Source organism: Galleria mellonella, unplaced genomic scaffold (genome assembly GCF_026898425.1).
Source record: "Galleria mellonella isolate WM207_F2 unplaced genomic scaffold, CSIRO_AGI_GalMel_v1 utg40, whole genome shotgun sequence".
In the NCBI taxonomy this organism is placed as follows: domain Eukaryota; kingdom Metazoa; phylum Arthropoda; class Insecta; order Lepidoptera; family Pyralidae; genus Galleria; species Galleria mellonella.
In genome coordinates, this window is record NW_026442094.1 from 7247977 (window position 1) to 7272320 (window position 24344).

General features: G+C 33.7%; 1 protein-coding gene across 2 annotated transcripts in view; it reads right to left on the reverse strand.

Annotated features, from left to right (window-relative positions):
• The window catches only part of LOC113520097 (aryl hydrocarbon receptor), a 173793-nt gene that overhangs the window by 19702 nt on the left and 129747 nt on the right, over window positions 1–24344 (reverse strand). For both annotated transcript variants that reach the window (XM_052898074.1, XM_031914725.2), the window contains one exon: window positions 1386–1480. In XM_052898074.1, the coding sequence (XP_052754034.1) occupies window positions 1386–1475 (90 nt within the window). In that variant the 5' untranslated portion in view covers window positions 1476–1480. The remainder of the gene's footprint in view (window positions 1–1385; window positions 1481–24344) is intronic.

Sequence of the window (24344 nt, forward strand, 5' to 3'; positions counted from 1 at the left end):
TCCAAATGTATTCATCATGACAGACTAACTGATTTGTCTTTTCATCCTCACCCATCACTCACTGGTGCCCCGCCAGTGTATACCGATAGCGCAGGCGGGGTTACTATTCCATCATCATCCATTAAAAAAAACCCTATTTGGGTATATAATAATAAATACCATATAATAAATTTTTGAATTTTTTTACGTCTATCTTTATGTTTGTTTTGGTATCACGTAAAAAGTACTTGTTCAAAAGAAATGCGGTTTTCACACAATTGCTAATAGTTTAACCATATGTAATTTAAAATGTGATGTTTTATCCTGATACATAATCTAGAAGTGGGTATCTATTTCTAAAATCCGGGCATACAAAGTGGCGGGCGACAACTAGCGAGATTATACATATATTTAAAGATTATAGTCATTGAATTAATTTCAAAAATTTTTCACTACAAAATCACTACATAAAAATATATGTGCCTTATTTTTTCTGGAAATGTAGGTATTTACTAAATGTATGTTAGTAAAAATCTTCAAATATATACAATATAGGACAAAACAACACACACACACACACACACACACACACACACACACACACACACACACAAGATTTACAATTTACCATAAATATAATTAAGTGTTATTATTTTCTCCATTTAAATTATATATTCGTATCGTATTTATCCTTGGAAACAGGTCCGATACGAAGTCAAAAATATAAAATATGAACGGTTATGCTTCCCATATTTATTGCTATACTGGGTCACCGACGTATGATATATTACAGTGTTCTACAAAATTTATTTATTGCAACCCAACCACTGCGCCTACGAAAAATATGATAAATTAATGCATTTCTTTTGTCGCGTGCAATGTGGTTATGTGGTTGGTGCCTGTCCGCCGTTCGTTGCCGAAGTGGCTTAAGATCGCTCATAACTTCTGCTTGACGAAGTGTCGCTTCCTCGAAATTTACTGTCAATTTTTAAAATCAAATTTAATAATTCTCAATTTTTCTTATTTTTTTTTTTAGAAAATTCCCATTTCCCCTCTTAAGGAGAGGAGATGGCAACTAACCCCCGGCAGAAGCACAGTCGGCCGGGGTTCAGGGCCTCAGGGACCGGCGTACAATGCGGGCAGAATCTAAGAGCACCGCTTTCTGCATCATTCCCGGGAGTGAGCCGCCTCGGAATCTCAACCGTCTGAGATATTGTTACAGATTGGTTGGGATAAGACAAAAAAAAATATTAAAAAAAATAACAATTAACAAATACTTATTTAATAAGATTTATTATTGAATCGAAAATAGAATAAATCTGTATTTATTCTATTTTCGATTCAATAATAAATCTAAACAAAATTATAATTACAAATAAATTAAATATGATTATATTAATTATTACCTGCAAGAACATCTCCCCGTCGGGCATAGCGTGGTCGTATGGGGAGTGCTCCCGCCTGTGACCGTGCAGATCCTCCTTCTCTTTGTGCATGACCACTGAAACAATTTAAAAGGTAATTTAAAATTATTGTATTACCACTTGTATATTATTAGAAAAAGAGAATATTAATGTAATCAAAGAAAGAGAAAGAGAAGCTATCAATATGTACTAACATACTGGAATACGAGCAATTGGAGATATTGTAACAAAAATTACTAAAACTAATGCAACAAAAGTATCTCTTTATTGCATCTGTATTGCTGTCATACACAACTGTTTGCATGACTATGTTTCAATTTAGGGCTTCTTAACAAAAACGTATTTAATTTAATTACTAATTAAATAAATACTAATTAATCAAATATTAATTATAATTAATATTTAATTAAATTATAAATAAATCATAATTAATTATAATATAATTTTGTTTATTTACAATTATAAATGCTTAAAGTTTATGCCCTAAATCGATTTTATAACAATCACCAATATAGTGTTAGATTTATGTTAAGATAAAATATCATGGTACACACAAATATTTAAGAAGGGCCTCTACTTTGTAAAGTCGCTTAATCGTACATAGGGTCATGTTACACCGTAGATTAACCCCTCAAATATGAATCTCTATTGCCATAAATAGGTTTATATATTTGTACAACGACAATACAAATAATCATACAATCGTGCGATTGTTGGGCGGGGCTCGGACGACAAATCAGATCTGAGACTCAATAGGGAAGCTGGGGATGAAGTATTTATTATTGTAATATCAACTCTATACCGTACATATACGATACATAATAGCAAAACAGTTGAATGAATAGGTATTTTTAGATATATAACGGTTTTTAAGTGACATTCAAAACGAGATTGTCAATTTCTCTATATTTTTATTGTGATTATTGCCAAACAGGAACCGATTTTGATAATTCTTTTGTTTTAGTATTTTCATATGCAATATGAAATTTTGTGACGTTATTCGTCACAAAATTTTAAATTTTAAAAAACTAAGCGAAGCAAAACTCGATTTTGTTTCTCAAATTTAAAGTTTATGTTCAATATAGCAAAATATTATATATAATTTTACTTTATACTTATATATATATATATATATATATATATATATATATATATATATATATATATATATATATATATATATTATAATTATCATTTTATATTATATACGTATACATTATCAACTCTTATTTATCATTGCCTATCCTAAAAATGAAATACAGCTTTCGTGAATCACTGTTCAACCCAAAAACCAAAAGGTTGACTGGTAGAAAATACTAATAGCATTTAGCCTCTCTTTTGTACCATATTTTCTTTTAATCAGTAAAGTTGTTTAAATAGATAAATAAATATAATAATGTAATAATAATAATAACTTTATTGCCATGATTGTAACAAACTCAGCACTATACTGAATATATTCAATCAGTCTCCATAATAAATACACTGAATATATTATTAAGTAAATTGTATTATATTGTGGAGAGAGAAATAAACGTTTAAAATGAATTAAATTAACATGTATACAAAATAAATTATTTTTATTATATGTTTTATAATAATTATAAATGTAAAATGGATTAAATTAAATTGTAATTAATAGAAAGTTAATTCAAATGTGTATTTAGCAATATTGTTGTTCGAAAAGAGAGTAGAAATATCACAAATGTAATAAGCGTGAAGACAATATCTTGCATTGCAAATTATAGGTCCCGTATGGGATTCGCTTGATTAGTTCTAGATACAATTATTATTCAACCTATTTGTTGCACGCCATGTCTTTTAAGAGCAACGCTGATATCAAGGGTCCATTCTGTTATTACGTCGTTTAATAATTTATCTAATTATTGACTGGTAGTCATTTTTACTTTTTTTTCTTTTAACTTCAATTGATTTTTTTCAATTGAAAGAACAAGGTTGTTAATTCGAATTTTTTTCTTATGTTTTTTACCTCGTAACTCTGTCAGTGGTAAACCCATTTAAAAAATTCTTTATTATTTGAAAGGATATACATACAGGTTGATTATATATGATGTTTAATTAAAATCAATTTAATAGTTTAGTTTTTAAATCAATATAATTGGTTTCGATACAACAAAAAATAAAATATTCAGGTATAAGTAATAATAATAATAAATAATAATAATAATTTATTTACAAAATATTGCTGACTGCCAGTAGCAGATCTTAAGTTATAATTGTTCAGCAATATTTACCATTTCGGTGTGTAAATGTTTTTTTTATTTTTTTGTTTTAATTTTATAATATCCAAAATTAGTCATAGTAACATCAACAAAACCAATAACTTCAAATTACAATCACGAATAATAAGTCAATGTTATGCCTTTACAGTGTCAAGTATCACAAATTACATCTATTCAAAAAGTCTTTCACAGAATAGAAACAACCATCAATTAAGTAGTAAAATAGATATAAATTTCTGATTTATATAAATATGGCTAAATATAGAATTAATTTTATTATAAAGCTTTATTTTGTCATAACTTTTGTAGTGACTGTTGCATGTCAGTAATTACAAAATGTGTGAAGCTAACTTTTGTAATATTACCATATCACCTTACCGTACCACATTTTTGGCACCAGCAGGGAGACTTTGTACAAAAGTCGTTTGCTTTGGCACTTCTGTTCCATTCGTGTTTCTACCGTGAAGCAGTTTTATTTGCATGGCTGTGTTTCGGTTTGAAGGGTTGGATGTGGCAGTGAATTTACAGGGTATAAAGGAATAACACCTGAGTCCTCAGGAATGGCAACGCATGGGGGGTATCATGGGCGCAACAGTATACTCTGTTATGTCCATGGTACTGCTCATGGACATAACAGACGACGGTTACCACTTTCCATTAGGCAAAGCGTCAGCTAGTTTGCCATTGTAAGTTGCATAAAAAAATCTTTTTTTTTTACTGAAGTTGTTTTTTATATAATCTTAAATTATAAATGTGATACTAACATTGAGGTCCCATCTCGTTTCTACATTATTCAGTAGTTTAGCTAAGACAGACAGGAAGATTTTTTTGTAGTATTATTAGACATAAGTTCTATTACAGACTAACTGGGATTGGTTTATAACTTAAATTAACTATATTCACTGACATATAAACAGAACCCCGACAATTATCTGGCCGATTTGTGTGGGATATGCCATGTGGATAGCTAGTGAGGTATACAAGCATACAATATACAGATATCGATAAAAAATCTTTTTCGACATCGGTGGAACAAATGTTGTAACCTTATTAGATACAAATATATGTACGATATAACACCGGTACGTTTATTTTTAAAGGGTTTTTGTTTAGTTTTAAAAAAATGAATGGAAAAAACCAGAGTTTATGATACTTTTAATCATAAACGAAACACAATATAGCAATTTAAATTAAAAACTTTATATATTATATATGTTTTTATTGTTAATAGACAAATTGATTTAGATATTCATTTATTTTCATTAATAAAAGATTATTTTTATTAATGAAAATATGCATTATCCATGATTAACTTTATAAGAATGAGTAAAATCTGTATAAATTAATTATTGGCAATAAAGAAACAGGTATGTAGATATTATTTACTTACAAAGGTTTTTCATCACATTAAAGCCCAATTGTGTATTTAAAAGTTAACAATACGATCTACCTGATGGTAAGCGATTACCGTAGCTTAAGAACGCTTGCATAATCAAGAGTATTACGTGCACGTTGCCGAATCTGAAAAATCTTGGCGTTCATTTCATATTACGTTATGGAGCGGTCGTTGCAGGAAATATCTCTAAAACCGCTCTATCTCGGAGACTATCTAGGCTCTAAGATATGGGGGTGAACTCTCTGTTAATGACGACATATTTAATGGTAGAAAGTGGTCGTATTTATAGATTTAACTCTTTATTACACCATAAACAAAAATATACAATAACAAATGAACAATTCGAGTGAAGTACAATAACATAAATACAGATTGAAATGTACACATAAAGGTACAAAAGGCGGTCTTATCGGTAGAGCAATCTCTTACAGACAACTTTTGGTTAAAGGAGAACAGATAGAAATGGATAGGTAGCGCAAGACTGAATTAATAATTTAACATAGCTCATTGTATAAGCAGTAGAATACGCAGAGTGGGGCAAATAATATTATAAATATTAATGTGTGTGTTTATATCCTTCTACTGAAGATAAAACTCTTTAATTGGCAATTCTAGGATCTATCGCCTTATTAGTTACACCATAAACCGGCATAGCTTTTAAATAACAATTAAGATAAACATAAAACCGACCATAAATTCAAGTAACACTCGAACACAATCGACTTTCTCGACTGAACTTTTTAAAGTAAGCGAAGTATTGTTTTGCTAGTGCGCCCTAATCGAGATAAGACTTGGGGGTATCGATTTATCGATAATGCCCATAGATACGTCACTAATCGAGCTGGGGAAAGCTTTTATCACCCTTTATGATCGTCATTTCGCCCTTTGCCTGTTGGAGAGTGTTTCTTTTTTTTTCTTTATTTTATTACGTACGTTTAAATTATATTGGGTAGAGTTATTAGTAACTAGCGATCCGACCCGGCTTCGTACGAGTCGACAGAATTTTCTAAAATCTATACATATAGTAAAAAAGTTTCAGACAATTGAACTGATTGGTTATTTTAAAGCAATTTATATGTGATTCTTTAGATTGATATAACTTTTTTATTTATAAACCGATTGAAATAAAATAATAATAAAAGGACAAAACAACAAGAAGACAAAAATAAGAGGAATAACACCTGAGTCCTCAGAAATTGCAACGCATGGGCGAAACAGTATACTCTGTTATGTTCGTGGTACTGCTCATGTCTATAGGCGACGTTTACCACTTTCCATCAGGTGGGCCGTCAGCTTGTTTGCCATTCTAAGTTGTATAAAGAAAAATCATCACCACTGTGTTAGGTGAGACTTCACCACTTTTCCTTGTTTTATAACATCACTAACAGGGGGGGGGATTGTTAGTAATGAGGACTACTAGTCCCATTACTAGCAATATACCCCGTCAGGTCGACCTCCACGTGGACCTCCCTGGAAACTATTGTGCTGAATTAAACGTGTATTTTTTACGATGGGCTAACTGACCTGCTCTTTCATTTTTACTTATCATCTTTCTCTGATGCCCCGTCGGTGTATACCGTTAGCGCAGATGGGGTCACCATTCCATTATCATCCGTTAAAAAAAACATAGCTAACAGGCATACGACCGGCCTGATGGCATAAACATCTGCACACTAGAATCATTCCAGCATAAAATAACGCAAATGGAAACTTTAATAAATAACGCCATCTAGTTATATATAACAATTAATTAATTAAACCGACTTTCGACTTTTATATCTGAATTATAAAGTTTCTCACATACACATGCATACATTAAGTGCATAATGCAGTATGAATATGCATAATTGAAAGGTGCAAAAGCCCTCATTACCAATTTACATGTAGGACTGTTTTTGTCCTTATAATTATGAAAATATATAGCAATATTGGATTAATATGCAAATGTTAATAAAGTATTGAGACCACCGGTAGATATCAATACATATGTATAATAAAATCGTAACTGGTGTCTGTCTGTACATAGAAGATATATAAGAAAAAATATTATAGGGGGTTCTTTATAAACGCAATAGAATCTAGAATAATGATTTTTAGAATTTGAGTCCGTTTGTCTGTACATTTGTGCACGCTAATCTCAGAAACGTCTCAACTGACTGGAACGCGGTTTTCATTAATGCGTTGCAGTTTGCTCCACTTAACATTTAGTATTTGTTTTATTTTAATAGGTTTATTAATAAAAATGTTATATCAATGTAAAGAATCACATAAAAAATATATTTATTACTCATTCATTGTCAAAAACTACTTAGAAGAGATTTGGTACACGGATAAACTATATCCTAACTTAGCACTTAGGATACTTTATGTACTTACGCGCGTAAAATCGCGGGGTACAGCTAGTAATGAATATATCTTTGTCTTTATTCGAAAGAATAAACATTAGCTGTGTTTCGGTTTGAAGGGTGGGATATGGCGTGAATTTACAGGGTACAGAGTAATAACACCTGAGTCCTCAGGAATGGAAACGCATGGGGGGTATCATGGGCGAAACAGTATACTCTGTTATGTCTATGGTACTGCTTTTGTCTATAGGCGACGGTTACCACTTTCCATCAGGTGGGCCGTCAGCTTATTTGCCATTCTAAGTTGCATAAAAAATAATTAATACTCTATTTTCAAGGAGCTACGGTTTGGATTCCTTAGAGCTCTTTATATTCATATTATATACTAGATAGAGATTATAAAGTTGTTATTTATTTCAAGTAACTATTTTTACATAGATATTTTATAGTAACGGTAAGATGGGGCGGAATTAATTTACAATTATGTTCTACAGAAAAACCGACTTTCATTGTGGCAATACCGGTAATTTTGATTTAAAAACTAATTAAATGAATTTATTTTGATAAAATTTCTATTGGACCAATCTGTAAGTATATCCTTTTAGAAAAAAAAAGAATTCTTCTAATCAGTTTATGATAGAAGAAACTTATAACCGTAGAGTTATAAGGTAACAATTACATAAAAAAAAAATATACAACCGAATTGAGAACATTCTTCTTTTGGAAGTCGGTCGAAAATAATAAAAGGCGAATACGGCAATAAACGTTATCGATTACTAAAAGTTTTATCAAAATTGGTTCAGAATTAATGAAGATATTAACATAATAACCATCCTCTTTAAGAAGTTGCTTAAAAACATTGTGATAAGTTTCTAGGCTTATATCATCATCATCATCATCAATACCATCTTAGCCATTATCCGTCCACTGCTGAGCATAGACCTCTCCCATAGACTGCCGTAATGAACAGTCCTGAGCTACTTGTATGCACTGACCCTTTGTAATGCATTTGAGGTAGCTCCTCCATCTAGTTGGGGGTCGTCCTACACTACGTTTGCCTGTACGGGGTTGCCATTCCAGAACATTTCTTCTTCGTTCATTGGTTCTTCAAAAGGGGGGTAAAGAGGTTTCTTCAGTTTCGGCAACGCGCGCATAATACCTCTGGTATTGCAGGCATTTTTTGTGATGTGGTCAATAAAAAATAAATAAATATGTCGGAGGCCTATGTTTAGGAGTGTTCACCTGATATGATGACGATGATGAATTGGGCAGTCATTAATAAATCCATTCCTCTATTCGCAAAACTCATTATTCATACTTTTAAAATTATAAAACACAATCCCCGCCAAGTAAAGGTACATAAACGTGAACTGAACAAACTATTCGTGCTGTATAACCATAAAATTAACTTAACCGTGATAATCTATGGGTCAAAGTGAACATAATCGACTGATATGCTTTGTCGTTTAAACGGAGCGTTTTTAAAAATAAGGTTAAAACAGTGTTTGATAAACATGTAAGTGTTAAATAAATTATAATTCTCTTTATTGCTCCATAGAGTTTAAATTTCTAAAATTGGGTTAATGAAAATATATACATATATACATATTTAGTATAATATATACGAATTTTCATATAATACATGAATCTAGAAATGTTTTTTTTTATACTACTGAGGTGGCAAACAAGCTGACGGCCCACCTGATGGAAAGTGGTAACCGTCGCCTATATACATGAGTAGTGATGAACATAACAGAGTATACTGTTTCGCCCACACGTTGTCATTCTCGAGGACTCAGGTGTTATTACTCTGTACCCTGTAAATTCACGTCATATTTCACCCTTCAAACCGAAACATAACCATGCAAACACAACTGCCTCACGGTTGTAATACTAATGGGATAGAGGTGCCCAAGCAAACGGCTTTTGTACAAAGTCTCCCTCCCTCTGGTAATATAGATATACATAAAAAACGAGATAAGACAAATGCATAAAAAAATAAAAAAATAAATCATAAAAGCAAAATACAATTTTTTCCTTTCTTGCGTGTGCCATAGTAATACAAAATGGTCACAACTCAGTTTATTGCTTCGCCCTCAAAAGAGCAAAACACTGATATTCTGTTGCGGCCAAAGGGAATAAGGTAACAATAAAATAATAATACTAAATAATACTACCAGATTATCTATTACAGTAAACAGCAATATGACAGTTCATATAGCAGGCAAATGGAAGAGACACAAAGTAGGCAACGCATGGGGGGTATCATGGGCGAAACAGTATACTTTGTTATGTCCATGGTACTGCTCATATCTATAGGCGACGGTTACCACTTTCCATCAGGTGGGCCGTCAGCTCGTTTGCCATTCTAAGTTATATAAACAAAAATAAAAAAATTAAAATTTCTACTGTACCTAGGTGGGCATATACAATTTATTTGATGAACATAAATATTCGTATACATATATCATACCAAACAAATATATTGTATTGTACAAAAACATTCACAACATTGCCCTAATAATTCACAAGAACAATTAAAAACGAATATACGACCATCTGTTGGCGCAACCGTTTCCCAATATGGCACGTGGGCACGGTAAAGCACCATGACCACCCCATAATGACCAGCCAAGCAAAAAAAAAAAAAGATAACGGGACTAAAGTACCTACGCACTGTTTGTTGATGGTTTCACGACTACCGTTTTATTACATTTTGTTTTGTTACAAATGACTATTGTAATTTTTGTTTATTTATAACTAATTCTATTTTTAAATTTAATTATACAAAATAATTTTTGTTTATTTATCATCAGTTGTATTTATAAATTATAATAAATAAAAAAATAATATTACTTATTTATTAACAATTGTTTTTATTTGTTTTTTATTTTAATATTACATCTGGAATCAATAGCTTATGTAGTCAATTATAAATTTCCAATTTGTATACCAAACAATATTATGTTTATTTTTGGAGGGTAGATAATTCGCAAAAACAAAAACCAATGGAGATTCTTATTAGAAACGTAGCATCACTGGAAGTTCAGCAAGAATTAGTGTAAAAGTGTAATAAACACCTGTGTGTGTAATGTCACAATTATATTAATAATTTTTCCTCTATTAAATAATGCACCGCCTACGTATTTCTAGGTTTGCCCAATGGTTGACTGGTAGAGAACACCGTCTGGTGTTAAGTCCGCCAAATGTACATAAAATTTTACTGTGCATTAAAGTTTAAATAAATAAATTAATTTGATAACTTTAATATACACATGTCTCGTTGTATTTCACTGTAAAGTAATTGTAAAGAGAAAATAAATCTATTATTATTATTCATTACTAACAACCTATGTAAAGTGTAATACCCGACTCACATATAAGTACACGACCGGCGAAGGCATGGTAACTGATGTTAATATTACCATAGTCGGTCGAAATGCTTTCAAGTTTTTAACCCTTTAATCGTCTCCTAATAAACATACAATGGATACGTGTCATATCGAATTAACATACTAACATAAATCGCTAAACGTGGCGTAGTTGCCACTAATTCTTAAAGTAAACAAATCGATAGAATTTCTTACCGACATCGAATAAATCACTCGTAAGAGATGTCTCAATATTCTTCAAAGCCATTTTACGGTTAGTGCGACAAGGACGGCGTGTGTTTGAATACTATAATCACAAGTGTCAGAGAGGGACGGCCCTATTTCGGAGTTTCGTATTAATTAAGGAGCGTAGTGGCACTAAATCATTGGCTGTCGACGCTCCCTGTGGGAATCCCGAAGAGTTATAGAGTCCTTTATTCTAAATTTGAAATTACAATTTTGTGAATGTTTCGAATATTTTAAATGTATGTAACCGATTATTGGTCTCTCGAGTGATTGTAGAAATTTGTTTGTTCCATTTTTATTTATAAACTCACGCATCGGCCGCTTTGTTGTCACGTGTTCTGTTGTTAATATTCCATTTAGAATGCTCTTTGTTTAGAAATTATAATAGTGAAGGAAATAAAGCTAATAAAATGGTGCATTGATCATTTAAATATCACCTAACACAATTGTATAGAAGAATACTAGTACATTATGCTGTATAATTTCGTCATCGGAACCATGTTTTAGTGATATTTATGATACTGGACAGATAGATAGATAGATACTCTTTATTGTTTTCTCCAAAAGATTACAGTAGTAAACTTATTATAAATATAAACAATTACAAGAAAATATTACATTAAGAAAACAATGGGCGATCTTAAAAAACGATCTCATCTAGACAACTTTTAAACACAGAACTTATAACTTTAAAGACAGAACTTTTAACTTTAAAATCTACTATATACATAACATTTGCATAATGTATATTATTCATCCTAATCCTAAAGGTAATACCATTACATTGAAATAATAAATTATTTCAAATACTACCTATTTATTTTGTAAATATGAATTTATAAATATCAACACATCAAAAACAACATTTTAAGTTAATTAAAAAAAAAAAAAGTAATATTAATTATGTCAATTGCAATCATTCCGTTGCACACATTATTTACGCGGTTGCACCAACTGTCACTATGCGTCAGTTGCGTGAAACGAAACGTCAGAGGCGCTAATCGAGATCGCGTCACTAGATACGTGGCCGTCGGAGCGCGCGGACGTGGGGTGTGGATTAGTTACGTGTACTTTAGATTAAAATGTCAAACGAGCAAAGAGGGTTTAGTTTATTAGAATATTATGTTTTAAGTAATGTAATTATATATTATACTTTTTGTATATGTTTATATTTTGGGTGAATTAAAATACTTAATAAGTGCTTCTATAATAGCTGATTTAATTAAGTGATAAATTAGTTTACTTACTGAACTGAATAGATATTTTACTGTATATAAAAAAAAAAAAACAATATTCGTTTTATTGTATCTAAAATCCTACAAAAGTACCAAATGAATTTGGCGTATCTTAAATTAAGTTATATCCTGTCTTAAATTCACGCCATATCCCACCCTTCAAACCGGAACACAGCCATGCAAACACAACTGCTTTACGGTTGAAGCACGAATGGGACAGAAAAACCCAAGCAATCGACTTTTGTACAAAGTCTCCCTCTGGTTCGTCATAAATCAATAAAAGTCCAATGGAAAGATATTTTAACATTTTCAATATTTTTAAACGATATGTATTATGTACTTTAATATCAAATGTTTGTTTTGTGCAATCCCAAAATTTCAGAAAACCTTTCATGGTAGGTCCTCAGGATAGAGGGTAACTTATGCAGGTTACTCTTTATTTTGGTAATAGAAGGATATCCTTCTCCATTCCATACGTACGTGTATACCAAATTTCATAGTGATTGGTTAAATATTTTATGTCCTGAGAGGTAATAAACAAACAAACCCACTTTCATAACGTTTAGGGGGAAAGGGATTATTAGTAATGTGGTCTAATAGACCCATTGCTAGCAATAGACTCTCTCAGGTCGACCTCCACGCGGCTCCCCCTGGAAACCATCTTTTTTTTCAGGGTGAAAATGGTATGCAAACCCCGCCTGCGCTAACGAGACACGCTGGCGGAGCACCAGTGAAGGGTGATAGATGAGAATGAAAACAGACCAGTTAGCCCATCATGATGAATTCATCAGGAATTAACCATGATAGTTTCTAGGGAGAACCGCGAGGAGGTCGACCTGGTTGGATATATTGCTAGCAATAGGATTCTCAGTCTCCTTTACTAACAATCCCTTTCTCCCCAACCATCATGGTTATTTCTTGTCGAATTCGCCATGGTCGCCCAACTGACCTGCATTCATTTTCACTTATCATCTTCCACTGGTGCCTCGTCGGTGTATATCGATAGCGCAGGCGGGGTTACCATTCCATTTTCACCCATTAAAAAACCCAGTTTCATATTTGTTTTGTAATATTAATAAGTATATTTACTACGCTAATTATGTAGCTTTAAAATCGTGCTTAGGTAGATTGTTTTCAAGTTTCTGGACCAAGCTTTTAATGACCTCTTGCTCTGCATCGTTTGTACATTTGTTTTTTATACCACAAAGGTAAACAAGCATACAGCCCGTCTGATGGTAAACGCTTACGCCTATGGATGTCTGCAACACTAGGGGTGTCACGTGCACGTTGTCGAACCTCTTTAAATGGAGGGGCGAGCTTATTGTTAGCAATGTGAAATACCAGTCGCATTGCTAGCAATATATCCTATTAGGTCGATTTCCACGTGATCCTTCCTGGAAACCATCGTGCTGTATTCTAAGTACATTCATCACGATGGGCTAACTGACCTGCCTTTTCATTCTTACCTATAATTCCTCACTGGTGCTGCGCCAGCGTATACCGTTAGCGCAGGCGGTGTTACCATACCATTACCATCCATTAAAGATCCTGTTCAAATTGTTTGCCGCGGACTCAGCTTGAAAAATAATTGGTCCGATCATTGTGATGTTTTATAGAATACTTTGTAACAAATGTAAAACAAAAGTTCATTAATTAAACAGTGTTACGCTTCGTTCAAAGGTTCAATTTAACGAACAGATTGTGTCGGCATTTAATTGATACGGCAGCGGGAGGAATCCGCTCAGGACGGTCGTTAACTTATCAACAATACTGATTTCACACTGGGCCTGCCGACTTGGCTTACATGGCGCTAAATGTTTGTTTTTTCAACTTTTTTTTTTAAATGGATGAGTATGGAATCGTAAGTCCGCCTATGCTATTTGCATCAGTTGACGGGGCACCAGGAAGAGATCATAGGTGAGAATGGAAACAGGTCAGTTAGCCCCTCGTCCCTTAAATTCTTCAACAAGACTCAACCGCGGTGGTTACCAGAGGAAATGGCGTGTAGGTCGACCTGATACAGTATATTGCTGGCAATGGGGCTATTAGATCCCATTACTAACAATTCCTTTCCCCTTTATAGTTTATAGTCAAAACAATATTAGAATAAAGAAATAATATATAATAAGCGTACCTAAAGAAAGTGTGGGTGGGGATTAAAAAGAAAAAAAAGCGCTCGTCACGTCAACTGTATATCTCTAAACACAGGAAAAAGTTTTTTTTTTTTTATACAACTTAGAATGGCAAACAAGCTGACGGTCCACCTGATGGAAAGTGGCAACCGTCGCCTATAGACATGAGCAGTATCATGGACATAACAGAGTATACTGTTTCGCCCATGATACCCTCATGCGTTGCCATTTCTGAGGACTCAGGTGTTATTCCTCTGTACCAAGTAAATTCACGCTAGTTAAAAATCATATATAAATAAGGTTTTTAGAAAGCCAACCTTGTCAATTTAGTAACAATATAAAGAAAGAAAAATATGCATTGACCACAATACAAGCAGTACTCTTACAGATAAATATAAAAAAAAGAAATTTAGAGATTTTTTTTTAATTTGATGTTAACATTACTCTGTAATAAAATGGTATTTTTTTTGTAATAACTTCGGAGTTGTTCGATTAGTTTTGGACTCGATATGAGTTCTTATACATGCAACCCTGATTACTTCCTTATTTATGCAACCTCGAAATTATGTACAGTACGACTCACCATAATTGTTATACTGATTGCCTTGACTTGCTTGATTAGCTCATATATTCCAAATTATTTACCCTATTTCCGAAGGTACGAGGGTAAATAAATTCGTAAGGAAAAGAAGGGTGTTATTATTACTGAGAAATGGGCTTTGTCAGTTTTTTTATGCAACTTAAAGTGGTAACCGTCGCCTATAGACATGAGCAGTACCATGGACATAACAGAGTATACTGTTTCACCCATGATACCCCCCATGCGTTGCCATTCCGAGGACTCAGGTGTGATTTCTCTGTAGGTACCATGTAAATTCACTACCATATCGCACCCTTCAAACCGAAACACAGCCATGCAAACACAACTGCTTCACGGTTGAAACACGAGTGAGAGTTTCTTTTTTTATCTGAAAAGTTGTATTTACAGATTGGTCCAATAGAAATTTTATCAAAATCTGTTCAGTAGTTTAGGTTTTAAATAAAAAATAACTGGTTTTGTCACATTTGAAGTTTTTTTAGCGGGACATAATCTTTAGTTATGTCGCCATGTAAACCGAGAAGTTAGTACAGAAGTCTCCGCCAGGTCACGCCGCATCCACCGCAAAAAGAGAAACGAATTACAACTAAAAGATACGAGTATGTGTTTGTTTGTTTGTTAAAATTCAACTTATTGCTAAAGTATGTACATACAATATATATTGAACAATACTTTTTAGTTTTCCTTGACAGTCTTCTTTTGTAACGTATTAGACGCGGAACTGTGTTGTATATTGAAATACAGGGTTGCCAGGTACAATTTTTAATTGTTACCCCAATATCAAGTATTTTTTTTTACAAATGTTTTTTTTTTATTATTCTTTATTTTGTCATTGTTTGTTTACCTAATTTAATGGAAAAAATATTGATACGATGTCAATGACTTTTTTGTAATTATCATAAATTACAGATTTATGTTATCTCTCCAATGTATCGCTTATTATATAATTTATCTTTATACTGCAGGTGTCCAATATATATATATTATATTATATACTAAACTAACATTAATATTTGTATTATTGTTGCTTGTTATTTAATTTCATCGTTGCACACAGTTCTCTTTGTATAGGCTCTTATGGAAGACCAGCGTCGATGAGCCGTAAGAAGTTCCGACACATGCTGAGTAAAAGCCTTTTTTTAGCGACTAAAATATTTATACTGTTAGTTGCAATAATGTCTATGTATGTCACTAAATAAATTCTTTTTCTTTCATTCTTAAAAAGACCTTTTTTTTTACAACACAGGGGCAAACGAGCATGCGGCTCACCTGATGGTAAGTGACTACCGCCGCCCATGGTCACCCACAACACCAGCGGCATTGCAGGTGTGCTGCCGGCCTTTTAAAAAGGAATATGCTCTTTTCTTGAAGGTTATGTTGTCGTATCGGTTCGGAAATACTGCTGCTGGAAGTTGATTCCAAAGAGTGGTTGTGCGTGGGAGAAAGTGCCTTGAAAAAACCTTCATTACATTTTTCATTATCATCATCATTACAGCCCTTAACTGTCCACCGCTGATCATAAATCTACCCCTAGGGAGTATGCCATGCTTGGCAGATAAATTGGCAACCGCAGTTAGGCTTTTTTTAATAGGTGATAATAGTTTTTTTTTTATGGTTTGCGGTACAGTATTTAAGACATCCCGTCCTCGAATTGGATACGGGTGACGGAATGCCTATACAAGAGAGTACATGGTGGGCGCAGTTTACACGCAATATTTGAGGAGCAATAGGAAGGTACTACGGCTGGATACTGCAACAAAAAAAGAGTATGTGTTCCGCCCCCGAACTGGCGACCTCTGCTATCTACCGGTCTCCAATTCGAGGGACGACTGAGGTGATAATGGAATGGAAACCCCGTCTGCGCTATCAGTATACACTGGCAGGGTACCAGTGAGGGATGATAGGTGAGGTTAATGCGGGTCAGTTGGCTCATCGTAATGAATTCAACAATAAATCAATCAAGATGGTTTTTAGGGGGAACCGAGTGGAGGTCGACCTGATAAGGTATATTGCGAGCAATGGGATTGCTAATTCCCATTATTAACTAGATGTTACTTCATCCTTGTTACTGGGATATGTTTATTTATCAAAATAATATTAGTCTATTTTATTGTTAAAGGTTTCGTAAGCATACATTATATTTTAATGTAATAACTACTAGTTTAAATTATGTTGTATCTAGATCGAAAAGATTCGATTAGTTTCAAGACCAATTCAAGACCCTTAATCATAAGTGTTTGTGACGCGAGCGCGAGCCTAACAAATGTCTATGTTATTATTCGTTCCAAATACATGATTGTATGTCTAATGACAATTAATTGAGCCGTTAAAACATCAAGGAGACACCAGTCTCTGCTATATAGTACCTTAAAATCTCAACCAATCTTCTTTAAATTTTATATATACGAAATGATTAAGGTTTTTTTTATATCGATCAAACATTATACCCCGGTTACATAGACGAAGTAGCGGGTAAAAACTAGCAATAGCAACTAAAATAAAGCAAGTAAGGACTGCAAACAGAGTCGCGGTTGTTTCTTGTCATGTTTACACATATGACCAATATCTGGTCTAATTACAAAAATAAATAGGAATTCAAAACTGCCACTGTGATGAACAGCAATCACGCCTAAACCTTTAGGTGATGAAAATTCAATCGCGATCGAATTATATTTTATTTCGACATTAAAATGAAACATAAAACAAACTGTAAGAGGCTGCAGCACCCCAGTATCGGTGTTGGGATCTTAAATGGGTGACACACGGCCGTAAAGAGCGCGTAACATGCGATGCTCGTTTCGGGAGCATGTCAATGACCTTTATTAGCGTAACAGCCTTGTAAAGTATTTAGAATATGTTTTTTGATCTCTACAGGCCGTTGCGTTACAACATGCGTATGTTTTAAGAGATTTACAAAAAGAACATGTTCTCAATTTATGTATCAGGGGATGCATGGTATTTGTTTAACAAAGTTACATAATTACCATGAAGAAAGATGATGAATGATATAAACACTCTTAAATTGTAAAAAAACAAATGTTCACCAATTTTTATTGATTCTAATATTTTTTTTTTTTTTTGTAATCTGTGGAGTTTATTTCCGTCTTGGACTTAGATTATTTTTCTAGTGATTGAAGTAGGAATTTTTGTTTGTAATACCTTTTTTTTTTTATTTTATTAAATTTATGTATTTTATAGTATAATGACATCTTAGTCTATTAAACATTTTAAATTTGAGAGTTTGTATTTATGTTTGGATATTTGTTACTTAATTACATTTGAAAAACTAAAATAAAAAGTTTATTCAATCTACTTAATTAGAAAAAATAAATATATTTTTTTCTAATGTGCTCGGCGAAATGTGGAGATTCTGACGTCCCCGTTAGGGATATAAAGGATAAGCAAGCTTAATTGACTGGTCACATAGTTCGAAGAATCGACAACCGATGGGGAAGAAAGGTACTTGTGTGGTGACTCCGTACAGGCAAAAATAGTCTAGGACGACCTCCCCCACTAGATGGAACGATGACCCCAAATGCATTGCAGGGTGTCAGTGAATGCAGGTGGCTCAGGACCTTTTCTTATGGCAGTCTGTGGGGCAGGTCTATATTCAGCAGTGGACAGACAATGGCTGAGATAATAATGATGAGAGATAAGGGATACAGCAAGCATGTTTGTTTTTCACTCTTCGATAAGTCATCGATTCATTCATCTTGTTAACCATCCCTGCCACCACTATACCACCACCATCAGCCGCAAAATGAGAATAACTTTTGGCGGGGCCATCTCATAAATCAGAAAGACCGGTGTAGCTCAATTAAACCCCAATATCTGATGTACAACCGCTACGGTAGGTGTCTTGTCCCTTTATTTTTGAAGATATATCGGTTTAAACGCCCTTTCTCACTGTTTATTTCGTTTTTAAGGGAATAGCCGAGCTCATTACTGTCTTTCTTAGTCTTAACACTTACAGAAATATTAGCGGGTCCGTTGCAATTGTTCTTTTTCTTTTAAACGCCATCTATCGGTTTTCCATTTTTTATCGACACAAATAATATCTCTAACAATGGTACGGGACAGGACAGGACAGAAGAGGACAGCAAAAGCTCATATATTCATTATATCAGCCTTTAAATATCCACTGCTGAACATAAGCCTCCCCTTAGGAAGTTTTGCCAGTGGTTGCCACGCTTGGCAGGCGGATTGGCAACCGCATTTAGGGTATAGAGATGTTTTAAGAGGGACGCTGCTGCCCATCTCTCGTCCTCCCTTAGTCATCTCATACGACACCCACGGGAAAGGAAAGGGTAGCTTATTATATGTCATGACCTCACAGTCAATTATATATATTACAAATATTTATATAATTATCGCGACTTCTTTTATCTAATGGTAGTGAGTTTAATTCTAACCGACACATTAAACTTTGTGGGTCAATTTAAATTTTGGACTAAATCTCCGATAATTGTAAACACTGGTAATATTTAAAATAATCCAAGTGACAGTGGTAGGTTTTTTTTACAACACAGGGGGTAAACGAGCATGTGGCTCACCTGATGGTAAGTGACTACCGCCGCCCATGATCACCTACAATACCAAAGGCATTGCATTTTTAAAAAGGAATGTGCTCCTTTTTTTAAGGTTATGATGTCGTATCGGTTCGGAAATACTGCTGCTGGAAATTGATTCCAAAGTGGTTATGCGTTTGGCAGGCGGATTGGTAACCGCAGTTACGCTTTGGTGATGTTTTAAGAGGGACGCTGCTGCCCATCCCTCGACACATTAAGTTCCCTTATACGCTTCTCACGACAGTCACGAGAAAGGAATGGGCGGCTTATTCTATGTCAGAACCACACGGCTATTTGTAAACATAGTACGTAAAGTATATACACCTTGAACACCACTTGAATACCAATGTAAAAATAAATAAATATTTAATTATAAAATTAAAAGATGCAAGCAATTGCATCTTTTAATTTTATAATTTAATATTTATTTATTTTTACATTGGTACTTTTGTTTTACTCTGATAGTGTAGTCTTTTGTTGTTTTTTTTTTATAATTTTATTTTATAAAACGGTAATAATTATAATTAAAATGTGTCAAAAACCGTTTTTGATTGGCGGAAATATAGCGTAACTACCAAATAAAAACACTCGAATAAGTTCTTTTTTCAAATTAGCTGAACTATAAAAGTGTTGCCATATTGCGTGTATAGGAGAAAAGCGTTCCTAATTTACACACACTAAATTATATCATAACGAAAAAGTGACAATTATCGTAAAAACGACTAATCGATTTTAGACAATTTAGTTTATCGTTACTTTCGGCTATTAATGTTGAACGCGATTCGATTGCAGATACGGCGTTTTCTGAAATCGGCTCGTGCGCTAAATCAATTACGATTTCAATCGATTAAAATGATTGTAATCGGTAATGACGCGTGAGACTGGCCAGCTGTAGCTTTAAAGAATGTTGAGATTTTTTTTTTTTCAATTTTTAAATGGCATTTACGTTCATGTTACTTATTGTTTCTTTTACATTATTCTGAGCGTTGCCAGGTTGGGTATCTTTGAGCAATAATAGTTGGGTATGCGTAATTTGAATAAATGAAATAATTGCAAAAATTTGCGTAATGTTTTTGAAACTTAGAGGTTTCTTTTGTGCTTTACTTAGCGGTTATAAGGTAAAATGTAGTAACCAATACATCTGTAATTGGATATAATTAACCGAAATAGTATTTTTTGACATTTGGGTAAAAATCAAAAGTTACTTCTGGCAACCCTGATTTTACTAGAGAAGTAGGAATACAAAGTCACTACTGCGGATATTATTCTTAATTTATGTTTATATTTTTCCTTATTTTTTTTTATTTATATATTTGGTATATACAAAAGGTTACAATTAATTAAAGGGTAACACATATATAGAAAAACAATGGTATGAACTAGTTTAAGACCTAGACCGGTGTACACACAGCATGGTGTATATAGAACAATTGAAAAACTGTGTTAAAATGTTAATTAAATATAAAAAAGTGGTAAACATAGTAAATTACAAAGAACAAGCAAATACAAATTAAAAACGTATATATAAATATGTATAGACACATCAAAAAAACTCGACGGCTGTTTGTAAAACGTTTTTGAAGTAGTTCAGACATAAGTCGAAGATATAAATTTAAGGATATTTGTCTAATATTTCATTATAAGTACGACACACATGGATTTCAAAGTGCAAGTTTCCTCCGCAAGATGGCGTAAACACGAACAGTAGTAGAAAGTAAATACCTACAAAAAGGAAGACAGGAACGCACGTAATAAAACGATCTAGAAAATAATACTAATAAGGATAATAATGATATAGTAGGTTGATTGGTAGAGAACCGCGAGGAGGTCGACCTGTTCGGGTATATTGCTAGCAATGGGATTCTCAGTCTCCATTACTGACAATCCCTTTCGACCCGATATCAGCATAGTATCGACTACTTCTTTCTTTCCCGTAGGTGTCATAAAAGGCAACTAAGGGAATTTAATGCTCGAGAATAGGCCAACGACTACATCCATACACAGTAGATCGCCCGCGCTCGCGTACAAATAAGTTCGCAAACTCTTACGTGAGCCGTACTGTAATGTAGAATGGCCTTTCCCGTGACGTCTTTCCTTCATCCTGTAACCTCGAATCCTTCAAACATACCGTGAAAAACCATTTAGTGAGCCGGCAAAGTGCGACTTATAGAGCGATTATGGACCATATTATCCCGGTGATCGCTCATGGTATTGTGGTCACATGTCGTACATATTACAAAAAAAAAAATGAGGTAAAAGACAATTTACAGTAATGTGCGTATAATCTGAATATACGCATGTAACAGTTTCGTCAGTAAAGGATTGTAATTGAAAAAAATAGCAAATATTCATCTATTTCTGGCGTCATTTATATTAAAAAATTATCTATTTTTAATTTACGGTATGAACGCTCTTAAATCTATGTGCAACAAGACTCTATCTACACACAAACGTGTACAATCAGCCGCGTGATTTAGTGATTGTGCGCTCGTTGTATTTACGAGTTGCAAGCAATCAATGAGCGCGATATTTTGACGTTTCATTAAACTGGCTGACATCTTCATATCGCGCTGGAGGTTATTTATGTGGCCGGCTGTACCCGCGGGCGGGTGCGCTTGTTTGCGTACCGAGTACTACATCTATATCTCTGTATGTCTAACTTCATTTTTCAATAAGTAGTAAGAATTAAGAAATCAAAGCAATCTTTATTAACATAAAAATGTAAAAGAGACTTTATTTGTTTGTTACTTCATTAACGGCTTAACTAAAAATTTTTTTATGTAACTTAAAATGCCAAACAAGCTGACGGCCCACCTGATGGAAAGTGGTAGCCGTGGCCTATAGACATGAGCAGTACCATGGACATAACAGAGTATAATGTTTCGCCCATGACACCCCCATGCGTTGCCATTCCTAAGGACTCAGGTGTTATTCCTCTGTACCCTGTAAATTCACTGCCATATCCCACAATTCAAACCGAAACACAGCCATGCAAACACAACTGCTTTACGGTTGAAACACGAATGGGACAGAGGTACCCAAGCAAACGACTTTTGTACAAAGTCTCCCTCAGGTAAAACTAATCACTATGAAATTTGGTATACTCGTAAAATATGGGATGGAGAAGGGCAGAGACTATTTTTCATATCGGCTTATTTTTCATAGCCTATGGTACAATATCGCTATGACCCCACACTAGGCAAAGCCTGTCTCGTGGAAGTCAAAGCAAGTCATTTTACAGTTATGGTGCGGCGAACAGGGTTAATCTAATTATATAATGTTTCATGTGAGTTTGGGTACACGTAGGTGCATGGTTTGTGTGGGCGTGTGCGTGTGCGCGTGCGAGTACGTGAGTGTGTATGAGTGTGTGTGTGTGTGTGTGTGTGTGTGTATAAGCATGTGCATATGTATATAGATGAAGGTAGTGAATATCCAGTTCCGTCCCATACATTAAAATGCGCTTGTTTAATTTTTTTCCGTATCTTCGTAGGACCAATGTAGCACTAATTAAGAAAAATCAATGTTTCTTCAAACTTTGCACGAATAGAAATTTAAAAATAGAACTCTTACAGCGTTCTATTTTTAAATTCGAAATCGAGACAATCGATTCGATTTGTTTCATTAAAAATCTACAGCACTACAAATAGAACAGTATGGGTTGTTTGTCCATTATTATGCAAATTTAAACCATACACAACACAGCTTTCTAGTGCGATTCAGTTTTTGCTCGACTAATTAAACGGTTAACCGATATAGTTCAATAATTTTATGTATGTGTATTAATTAACATACACTTTATAGAATAGACGGATAGATGATTTATTGCTTTCTATTTTCTCTACTATTCCGTTAGCAATTAAGAAAATCTTATTTGAAATATGGTATTATTAAATACTGATTTACTAAGTAACTTATAAGATATTTAAATTTGGTGAGGCAAGTGGACATTTTTATGGGATGAAAATGGAATGATAACCTCGTCTATGGTATCGGTATATGCTGGCGGAGTACCATAAAGTATTTTTTTTCTGATGGTTGAAAATGGTATAGTAACCCTGCCTGCGCTAACGGGATACGCTGACGGAGCATCAGTGAAGAGTGACAAATGAGAATGAAAACAGGTCAGTTAGTCCATCATGATGAATTCATCAGGAATTAACCATGATAGTTTCCAGGGGGAACCGCGAGGAGGTCGACCTGGTTGGGTATATTGCTAGCAATGGGATTCTCAGTCTTCATTACTAACAATCCCTTTCCCCTCCGTACCATAAAGTCAGGTCTAGTTGACTTAATTTGTTAATGAATTTGTATGCTTTATTGCTTTGACTATAAGGCGAACATTTGTACTACACAATAAATCAAGATCTGTAAAAACAATGTTCTGGCAAATAAACCTATCTATCTATCTATCTATAGTAATTTAAATATATTTTTATACGTATATTTAAATAAGCAATAAACAGGTCTCTTCTTGGCTACTGGTTATCCGACTTTATTTATAGTTATTGTCACATCAAATAATGGCGACAGAACTATTAAGGATATTAATGGAAATTGTATGTAGTCGTGTAAATTGTTTAAAATATTATAATGGATAGACATGGCGGCAAACGTCGACCCGTGCATGGTGGCTTTAAAAGGAAAATGAAGATGTTAAACGTCGATCAATAATGTTAACTGGATATTCGATTATTGTACCGAAAATGCTCGAGCTAATAACGTCTCGTTTAAAAAAAATATTTCATATTTGTGATAGTTTAGAATTGAGATTAATTATTTGAATTTAAGAAAGAATTTATAAAATTTC